This window comes from Mercenaria mercenaria, chromosome 12 (assembly GCF_021730395.1).
Source record: "Mercenaria mercenaria strain notata chromosome 12, MADL_Memer_1, whole genome shotgun sequence".
NCBI classification, from domain to species: domain Eukaryota; kingdom Metazoa; phylum Mollusca; class Bivalvia; order Venerida; family Veneridae; genus Mercenaria; species Mercenaria mercenaria.
The window spans coordinates 28,548,967-28,560,468 of NC_069372.1; the positions used below are offsets into that span (position 1 = coordinate 28,548,967).

Below are 11,502 nucleotides of genomic sequence, written 5' to 3' on the forward strand. Positions count from 1 at the left end.
AGCATAGTCTAATTGTCTGGTAATGTAGCGACTCCGTGCACCAAAGACGGTACAGCACAGTCTAATTGTCTGGTAATGTAGCCACTCCGTGCACCAAAGACAGTACAGCACAGTCTAATTGTCTGGTAATGTAGCCACTCCGTGCACCAAAGACAGTACAGCACAGTCTAATTGTCTGGTAATGTAGCCACTCCGTGCACCAAAGACAGTACAGCACAGTCTAATTGTCTGGTAATGTAGCCACTCCGTGCACCAAAGACAGTACAGCATAGTCTAACTGTCTGGTAATGTAGCGACTCCCTGCACCAAAGACAGTACAGCATTGTCTAACTGTCTGGTAATGTAGCCACTCTGTGCACCAAAGACAGTACAGCATAGTCTAATTGTCTGGTAATGTAGCGACTCCGTGCACCAAAGACAGTACAGCATAGTCTAACTGTCTGGTAATGTAGCGACTCTGTGCACCAAAGACAGTACAGCATAGTCTAACTGTCTGGTAATGTAGCGACTCCGTGCACCAAAGACAGTACAGCATAGTCTAACTGTCTGGTAATGTAGCGACTCCGTGCACCAAAGACAGTACAGCATAGTCTAACTGTCTGGTAATGTAGCGACTCCGTGCACCAAAGACAGTACAGCATAGTCTAACTGTCTGGTAATGTAGCGACTCCGTGCATCAAAGACAGTACAGCATTGTCTAATTGTCTGGTAATGTAGCGACTCCGTGCACCAAAGACAGTACAGCATAGTCTAACTGTCTGGTAATGTAGCGACTCTGTGCACCAAAGACAGTACAGCATAGTCTAACTGTCTGGTAATGTAGCGACTCTGTGCACCAAAGACAGTACAGCATAGTCTAACTGTCTGGTAATGTAGCCACTCCGTGCACCAAAGACCAGACATCCCAACTCTCCCGATCCGATCGGGTTTCTCCCGATTCTGGTTGTAAAACCCGATCACCCCGATCAGAAGTCTCAATCTCCCGATTAAAAAAACAAAACAACATAAACACACAAAAATTATGAAATAATCCGCTTCTTTGCGCCTATCTGATACTGTATCACTACTGACGAGTCTGTAAACAACAGCTTTCGGATATTTTCGCACCTTATTCTACCCATGCTGATTATTGTTTATTACACGATTTAACAAAGCCAGGTGTTGATTAATGTGTCACAGTTGAAATTAAAATCCAGACATTAGATATCTAATTAAATTCAATCAAATTTAGATTAGAAATTATACTGGCTTTACCTTTTTCTGTAACTTTTTGAAATCGAAAGTAGATGGTCGCCGAGTCAACCTGCTAGGTTTTAAAAAACATTTCTCTTAAAATCATTTTGATAAGAGGAAATGTCATGGTAAATTTTAATACCACTTACTATCAAATGCTGTTAAACTGTCTTTGCATCATAACAATTTGTCAAACACATCATTTTAACTGGAGATTTAGGCAAATCTACGAAAGTGTAACAATACCCGGACATTCAATTTTGGATAACAGGATTTTGATCAATAAAATTATTTGAGCCAGGGGTTTTAAATACTGGTTGACAGGGATGAGAATCAAACAGTAAATTTTCTATTGCTTGAACTTTTATTCTTTTAGCTATATACATTTTGTTTTTACAGTTCTAACAGCTGTACTGTTTGTCAAGTAAAATTCACATGGGGAGTCTTCTTTCCAACAAAAGAAATAGGAGAGATCGTGTTTGTATACAAATTCTATTTTTAGAACTGATAAGACAGTGATCGGGTGGGCAGAAGCCGACCGTCCATGTTTTTTGTAAGCAGTGATGTTTTTCTAACGGTCTAAACTTTCTTAAAACACAAATTACATAAATAATTTTTTGATCAATGGAAAGGTTATAAAACAAGCAATTTATTGATTACTTTTAATTGTTATTTCGAAATAAAATGGATTAATTATGAACGCTTAACTTACACTGTTTTTCTAAAGGTTGTGAAAATCACTACGCAGCTTTTAAAATTATATGTCATTTAAAACGGTTATTCATTGAAAAAAGATATTTGGATACAAAAATATGAAGATTGTTAGTATTTCAAATCTTTTTGAATTTTGAAAATCCATAAATGAGCAAAAAAGTTATTAAAAATTAAAAATTCTGATTCAATACGCAAACGGTGTTAAAATCATTTGTTTTGCCAACCACCAGATAAACAGATGTTAACGCGTGACGTCACGGCGATCTCTCCTATAAAAGTGCAGGTTTAATTCTCAGTGGTGTTTTGAATTTAGACATAGTGCTTAAAGTGCCATAACTATTTAATTTTGCACAGAAGGCTTCATGTATTATTGTTCCAAAACATTAAAAATGCATGAATAATAAGATATAGACAAGTGAATTTTTTTAAGACTAGTGATTTTATAAGGGCAAATAAGTTTATATTATCATTAGATTTGTTAAAAGCTTCGTTATCATGAACATTATTACCGCGGTATAAAATCTCCCACTTGAACACCTCAATCTCCCACTTTGGAAAGCAAAAACTCCCACTTGGCATTCAGAAAAAGTTGGGATGTCTGAAAGACAGTACAGCATTGTCTAACTGTCTGGTAATGTAGCCACTCCGTGCACCAAAGACAGTACAGCATTGTCTAACTGTCTGGTAATGTAGCCACTCCGTGCATCAAAGACAGTTCAGCATAGTCTAATTGTCTGGTAATGTAGCCACTCCGTGCACCAAAGACAGTACAGCATAGTCTAACTGTCTGGTAATGTAGCGACTCTGTGCACCAAAGACAGTACAGCATAGTCTAACTGTGGTAATGTAGCGACTCCGTGCACCAAAGACAGTACAGCATAGTCTAACTGTCTGGTAATGTAGCGACTCTGTGCACCAAAGACAGTACATAGTCTAACTGTCTGGTAATGTAGCGACTCTGTGCACCAAAGACAGTACAGCATAGTCTAACTGTCTGGTAATGTAGCGACTCTGTGCACCAAAGACAGTACAGCATAGTCTAACTGTCTGGTAATGTAGCGACTCCGTGCACCAAAGACAGTACAGCATAGTCTAATTGTCTGGTAGTACAGCATAGTCTAACTGTCTGGTAATGTAGCGACTCCGTGCACCAAAGACAGTACAGCGACTCCGTGCATCAAAGACAGTACAGCATTGTCAAATTGTCTGGTAATGTAGCGACTCTGTGCACAAAGGACAGTACAGCACAGTCTAATTGTCTGGTAATGTAGCGATTCTGTGCACCAAAGACAGTACAGCATAGTCTAATTGTCTGGTAATGTAGCAGCATAGTCTAATTGTCTGGTAATGTAGCGACTCCGTGCACTCCGTGCACCAAAGACAGTACAGCATAGTTTAACTGTCTGGTAATGTAGCGACTCCATGCACCAAAGACAGTACAGCACAGTCTAATTGTCTGGTAATGTAGCCACTCTGTGCACCAAAGACAGTACAGCACAGTCTAATTGTCTGGTAATGTAGCGACTCCGTGCACCAAAGACAGTACAGCATAGTCTAATTGTCTGGTAATGTAGCGACTCTGTGCACCAAAGACAGTACAGCTAGTCTAATTGTCTGGTAATGTAGCGACTCCGTGCACCAAAGACAGTACAGCACAGTCTAACTGTCTGGTAATGTAGCGACTCCGTGCACCAAAGACAGTACAGCACAGTCTAATTGTCTGGTAATGTAGCGACTCCGTGCACCAAGGACAGTACAGCACAGTCTAATTGTCTGGTAATGTAGCGACTCTGTGCACCAAGGACAGTACAGCACAGTCTAATTGTCTGGTAATGTAGCGACTCTGTGCACCAAGGACAGTACAGCACAGTCTAATTGTCTGATAATGTAGCGACTCTGTGCACACATCATGGCATCATTACTTAACTATTCCTTCAATATGTGTTAAAATGCCCCATAGAATTTCTTAAACAGTTCTGAAGCCTTAAAAGCCATTTAACATAAAATACAAAAGGTACTGTTTATCTCTTAACATTTTCTTACCAAGATCCGATTTTGGACCTCTTGTTCGTATATGATTTCCATATCTAATATTTAAGTAATATAAGTGTTATCTGATCAGTACAAGAACATCAATAGAATATATATATATATATATAAAAAACCAATTAACATTGAGGCGCTAAAAAGTAAACATCTTTAATGTATAATTTTACATTAAATGTTATTACTTTAGACAGTAGCTTCACTACAGTGACTATCTTTATGTTCTATAAAAGTATGAAGCATTAAATTATAGTGTTTTGATCAGGTCCGTGACGTTTAGTGTTATATGACAGTATGTAAGTAAGTGATGATTACTCTGATATAGTCAATTATATTTTGACAGAGGAGAATGACATCTTTATCAGGTGACAAGAAAAAGCTACAAAAAGATGTTCCAAAACCTGAATGGTCAAGTATGATAAGTCCAGCATCCTGTCCTTGTTTAACCTATAAACAGGACATGTCTGCAAGACATAAACTTACAAGTTTTTTTAATTCTGAAGAGATCTACACAGTTTATAAAAGAGTAACTCTTGATAAAAGCATTATAGGGCTTTTGCTTATTTTGTTATTTTTTACTCCAAGATGGGATGCAAAAATCAGTAATAAAATGATTAAAATGAAATCTTACCAAAGTTAATTTGTGTAAAATGTCAGATGAAAAGGAAAAATCCAGTCATTATGTTCCAAAACACAGGTCATAGAAGCACTCTGGTGTGTTTATAATTAAGAAACACCAAATTGTATTACTTTGACATAAAGAGTTAATCCAGACACCGGATTAAGGAATGGATTAAGTGGCAAATATTAAATATTTTGTAAATCTGTTCATTTCAATGATAAATAACAAAGTTATTTAATAATGATTGATTTGTAAGCTGATTTATGAAGTGTGCACGGCTAGGTAAGTTCACACTTGCATTTGGAATACTTTGAACAAAATATTTTAAACTAAAATCCCCCAGTTTAAATTTATATATAATTAATGTCTCTAACAGCTGTTCTACAATCAATCAATGTAAATTAATGTCATTAAACTTTATTTTTTAAAATACCTGAACTATATAATGCTTTTGGTGATTTTTTGTCTAGCTCCACCTAAACTATGTATGATTAATCACAACACCAGGTCTCATCTGTAGTTACTTACTGTTGTAGTATATCAACATTGAATAAATAAGGAGTTTATATATGTAGGTGAAATTTGTCATTAACATTTAGTAAACAAGAGGGTCATGATGACCCTGGATCGCTCACCTGAGTAATATGAGCTACATGTTTCAAATGTCAAACTGATGATTTTTAGAAATTTTTTGGAAAATTTTCTGATGTACAATCAAGTAACCCCTGGGTTGGGGCCAACTTTACCCCGGAGGTCATGATTTGAACAAAGTTTGTAGAAGTCTACTAGGCAATGTAACATATCAAATATCTAAGATCTAAGCCTTCTGGTTTATTTTTAGCAAATTTATGAAGATTTCCCTATGTACAATCAAGTAACTCCTGCGGCTGTGTCAATTTGACCCTGGGGGATCAAGATTTTAACAAATTTTGTAGAGGTCAATATCTAAGCACTAGGCCTTCTAGTTTATTTTTAGAAAATTTTGAAGATTTTTATATGTACAATCAAGTAACCCCATGGGGCTGGGTCAATTTGACCCGTGTGTCAAGATTTGAACAAATTTTGTAGAAGTTTACTAGGCAATGCTACATGTCAAATATCTTAGATCTAGGTCTTCTGGTTTATTTTTAGAAATTTTTTGAAGATTTTTCTATGTAAAGTCAAGTGACCCCTCGGGCAGGGTCAATTTTGACCCCGGGGGTCATGATTTGAACAAATTTTGTAGAGGTCCATACTAGGAAATGCTATATGTCAATACACCTTCTGGTTTATTTTTAGAATTTTTTGAAGATTTTCCTATGTAAAATCAAGTGACCCCTCGGGCGGGGTCAATTTTGACCCCGTGGGTCATGATTGAACAAATTTTGTAGAGGTCCACTAGGCAATGCTACGTGTCAAATATCTAAGCTCTAGGCCTTCTGGTTTATTTTTAGAAAATTTTGAAGATTTTTCTATGTACAATCAAGAAACCCCATGGGGCGGGGTCAATTTGACCCCGGGGGTCATGATTTGAATAAATTTTGTAGAAGTCTACTAGGCAATGCTACATGTCAAATATCTAAGATCTAGGCCTTCTGGTTTATTTTTAGAAAAATTTTGAAGATTTTCCTATGTAAAATCAAGTGACCCCTGGGGCGGGGTCAATTGTGACCCCGGGGGTCATGATTTGAACATATTTTGTAGAAGTCCACTAGGCAATGCTACACGTCAAATATCTAAGCTCTAGGCCTTCTGGTTTATTTTTAGAGGATTTTCCTATGTAAAATCAAGTGACCCCTGGGGTGGGGTCAATTTTGACCCCGGGGGTCAAGATTTGAATAAATTTTGTAGAGGTCTACTAGGCAATGCTACATGTGAAATATCTAAGCCCTAGGCCTTCTGGTTTATTTTTAGAAAAATTTTGAAGATTTTCCAATTTTGACCCCGGGGTCATGATTTGAACAATTTTAGTAGAGGTCCACTAGGCAATGCTACATGTCAAATATTTAAGCTCTAGACCTTCTGGTTTTTGAGAAGAAGATTTTTTTTTAAATTTTCCTATGTAAAATCAAGTGACCCCTGGGGCGGAGTCAATTTTGACCCTGGGGTCATGATTTGAACAAATTTGCTAGAGGTCCACTAGGCAATGCTTCAAACCAAATATCTAAGCTCTAGGGCTTCTGGTTTTTGAGAAGAAGATTTTTAAAGTTTTTCCTTTCGGTGGCCATGGCAACCAGAGTTCTGCATGGAATTCAATTCTTTGAACAATTTTGAAAGGGGGCCACCCAAGGATCATTCCTGTGAAGTTTGGTGTAATTCTGTCCAATGTTGACGGACACACGACGGACGACACACAACGGACGACGGACATTGAGCGGTCACAATAGCTCACCATGAGCCTTTGGCTCAGGTGAGCTAAAAAGTAATTAATTCTTAGGCAGACTGCTTCCTATGAAATACTGCTGCTTGTTTAAATTCAGTGAATTGGAATCCCCAACTGAACGGGATAAATGTTTCACCCTTTAAATGCAATTGAAATTCATTCTTTTTGAAGCTACTCATTTTTAATTATTGACTGAAAACCATTTTTCTGTATTAAGTGACAATGACCTTGACCAAAGCTACCTAAAATGGAAGTAATAGACAAGAAGGCAATAGGGGGCAGGAGCGAAAGTCAAAGAGACACTGATGGTTGGCTTAGTGATTGAAATGCAATAGGGATCATCTAATCAGCATGTCCAATTATCCCAGTTTCAATGTTCTGGGTCAAGTGGTTCTCAAGTTATGGATTGGAAATGGTTTTCCATGTTTTGGTCAATCTGTCACACTTCATTTCCGATCAATAACTGCAGAATCATTTGACCTAGAACCTTCAAACTTTGTAGGGTGATAGGGCTTATGGAGTAGATGACCCCTATGGTTTTTGGGGTCACTCCATTAAAGGTCAAGGTCACAGGGGCCGGAACATGGAAAACTATTTCCAAACAATAACTTGAGAACCACTTGACCCAGAATTTTGAAACCTCTTAAGATGATTGGACATGCAGAGGAGATGACCCCTATTGATTTTGGGATCACAGGTGTCAGATCATAGAAAACCATTTCTGATCAATAGCTTGACAACCATTTAACCCAAAACCTTCAAACTTAATAAGGTTATTAGACATGCCGTGCAGATGACCCCTATTTTATTTCAGACAGAGACTCATTAATAATGTATTTCAAAAACTCACTTACTTTATCTCAGAAACCCATTCACATTATTTCAGGAAGTTAGCAGGTATGTGAAATACACTGAAAAAATGTGCTGACATGCACTTTGAGAGACATTCTTTCAAAACTATTTAAAATCAATGCTCAACTATCAAGTTCCTATAATTATGTGCAATCATAAAATCTAAGCAATCATCCATTGAACACCCTCAGACACAAAATATTATCTGGGTACCTTTTATCAAATGTCTACACTTTTATACAGTGATAAAGAAAGATTTTATTTTTAATCATAACACAGGTATAGTAAAATGAGTAACAGTGCACAACATGGTAGATATATATTATGTTGATGCTCGGGCAGTCTGTGGTGCGTAAGTGCAGCCAAAAAATTGGGCACCTGTAATTTGGACACCTATGACAAAACCTTCAGTAAAAGATATGATTTTTTTTACAAATCAAGCTGTATTAGGGAGGTAATTTGGAAATATCCAAATGACTGAAACTGGCAAAATCTGATGGTAAGATACTTAGACTAGAGCTATCACTAAAGGTGTTTAATACCCCCTTAGTTTTGTTTTAATGAACAAGATATGTTGTGTACTTTGCATGTTTTATGAAAATCTTTCCAGACTTGTCATCTGCCAGCTGGCGATAAAAAGCCAGACCCTGTTATGCACCCTGGGTAACAAAATTATGAGAGAGTTTGTCTGGATTCTTTACTGCTATAATAAAGCTAATTATCTGATGAATTTCATTTACATATCTTATACATACAGTGTCTTCACATTTACATAAATATAGTGGCTGACCACTTCATATGGGTTAAATTAGCTGGCTATATAAGTCTTGTTGAGCCTATAAGAAAAAAATTCTATAATGTAGCATTTAATTTATATTTTCAAAACTGAGGACAAATAGAAAATTCAGTGAATAACAAAGACTGGGTAGTGTGCTCAATATTTTCCTTGAAACATTATTTAAGAACAACACCATAACAATGACAAAATTACACAAATCTATCAGATGTTTGGGTTAAAAAAGTTGGTTTATCAAGGAAACCTAATATTTTTGGGGGTACGAATTGTCCAGGTCTTTTTGACTGAAATATAAATTGGGTACTCACCTTAAGTTGACTCATATAAACAAAATAAATGGACCTTTCCTTCTACTGACCCTACTTTGACCCTTCAATCCCCTTTCATTTCAGAAGTCATATTAAAATATCTATAAAACTACAAAATTACAAGATCCAATTTCAGAAAGCTCATGTTCCCATCTTTTCATATAAAGGGTTTCTAACTTTATTTTCTGTTCAATTATCCATTACATTTACCATAGGCAAAAATATTCAAATAGTGTACATTATTCTTACATGTATATAACAGGTCTTTGCATTGCTTTATTCTATTTATTATTGATTTGCATTATTTAAGGTGTATATAGAGATAGGCTATTGAATTATCTATTTATTCATACCAAATCTGCAGGATGCCATTTATAAAATCAACCAATTGATTTTTTCTCTGCAATCAAATAACTATACATTTTCATGATAAAACTTGTTTTGCTATCTGACTATACTTTATTTATCATACAAATAATGACTGTATAGTGTACATTAATGAATTATATCGGTGATAAACTGCTCCATTAACAAAGTAACTCATCCTTTTTATATCTAATTTCTTTCTTACAAAGGCATATATATGTTATACATGTAAAATACATAACAAAACAATGTAATCTCTTTACCATTTCTTCCAAAGATGCTGGCTCAATTTTTAAATATTTATCCATCTTTTTCCTTATTTCATGTTTTTAATAAATTTTTATCCAATTTGTTTTTTTTTTAATGAAGAGATAATCCTGATCCGTCAACATTTTTACACTAATTTGGTTGTAAAGATTTAATCCAGTAGGTTTCCGCCATTCTGTTCTACCTGTATGCTCATGATGCTGTGTCGTCTGCTTAATTTATCACATGGGACACTCGCACAATCCATTTTTAACAAAGGGTAAGTCAGCATGCTTTACCTTAACTGATCGTATCAAATTCACAAAAATCAATTATAGCACTTAATTACTGATAAATATTTTCTTTCAGCTTCGACTGAAATAAAAAGTAGAATTAGGCTCTTACAAGTAGAAATTTATGGCTTCCCTCCCTTTACCACAATGTAAACCTTCATTTAAAAGATAACTTGTAATCTGTCATAATAGAGTGTTATTGTGTCAATTTATTTGTATGAACTTTACAACTGTGGTATTGCCATATACAGCATTTGTTCAAATAATAGAATATATGTAAATATTTAGGTAACAAAGAATTTAAAATTCAGCCAGATCTTATCTTTAATACAGTAACTGTTACAAGAAAATGCAGTCACCAACTTTTGAAAAAAACACATGTACCACTTCATGTCAAGATAAAAAGATGTGCAATATCTCAGAATAACACAAAAACATGTGTCGGGCAAAAGACAAACATAAACCTGAAGCAGTACAATCTTTGTAATACAACTTAATTCTTCCGGAAACAGAAATGGAAATCATTAAAATATGGCACTTTTCTTAACTCCAGGGTATATAACACTCGGACTACTTATCTGATCTAGACCATATAATAACTTGAAAGAGATCTCATCTGTACACACATATTAGAATTGGTTAAAAAATGAGGGACAGTTCGGTACTCAAGCATAAACAAAGAGAAATATAGCGTTTTTGATAAATTAAGGGCACATAACTCTTCTTCTCAAAAACTTCTATTATGATCTGGTCTGTTATAAATAATAAACAGGATTTACAGATAAACACATCTTATGTAAATATGAATAGAACTGGTGGAGAAATGGTGCCACAGTATAAACATAGTGAAATATAGCTTTTTCAAAGGCCAAAAATAAGTTAACCAAACAAGAGGGCCATGATGGCCTATATCGCTCACCAGAGTTGATCTGGCCTACTGACCTAGGTTTTGATCCAATGACCATTTCGAATTTACCCTAAAGATCATCAGACAAACATTGACCAAGTTCATATAGATTGAGTACAGCTGTGCCTTTAGAGTGTTCACAAACTTTTCCTTTGATTTGACCATGTGACCTAGTTTTTGACCCAAATGACCCAGATTAAACTGGACCTAGAGATCATCAAACAACATTCTGACCATGTTCAAAAAGATTGAGTCAAAATTGTGGCCTCAAGAGTGTTCACAAGCTTTTCCTTCGATCTGGCCTACTGACCTACTTTTTGATCCCACAAGACCAAGATTCAAACTTGACCTAGAGATCATCAAGACAAACATTATGACAAAATTTCATAAAGATTGAGTCACAACTGTGGCCTCTAGAGTGTTCACAAACTTTTCCTTTGATCTGGCCTACTGACCTATGTTTTGATTCGACATGACCCTGTTTCGAAATTTACCTAGAGGTCATCAAGACAAACATTCTGACAAAGTTTCATAAATACTGGGTCACAACTTTGATCTCTAGAGTGTTCACAAGCTTTTCCTTTGATCTGGCCTACTGACCTAGTTTTTGAGCCCACATGACCCAGATTCAAACGTGACCTAGAGATCATCAAGACAAACATTCTGACAAAATTTCATAAAGATTGAGTCACAACTGTGGCCTCTAGAGTGTTCACAAGCTTTTCCTTTGATCTAGCCTACTGACCTAGTTTTTGAC

General features: G+C 35.9%; 1 protein-coding gene across 1 annotated transcript in view; it reads right to left on the reverse strand.

Annotated features, from left to right (window-relative positions):
- The window catches only part of LOC123533205 (titin homolog), a 195,083-nt gene extending 185,311 nt beyond the window's left edge, over nt 1–9,772 (reverse strand). The window contains exon 1 of the mRNA XM_053519533.1: nt 9,563–9,772. Within this exon, the coding sequence (XP_053375508.1) occupies nt 9,563–9,607 (45 nt within the window). The 5' untranslated portion in view covers nt 9,608–9,772. The remainder of the gene's footprint in view (nt 1–9,562) is intronic.
- Between the last annotated feature and the right edge of the window lie 1,730 nt (nt 9,773–11,502).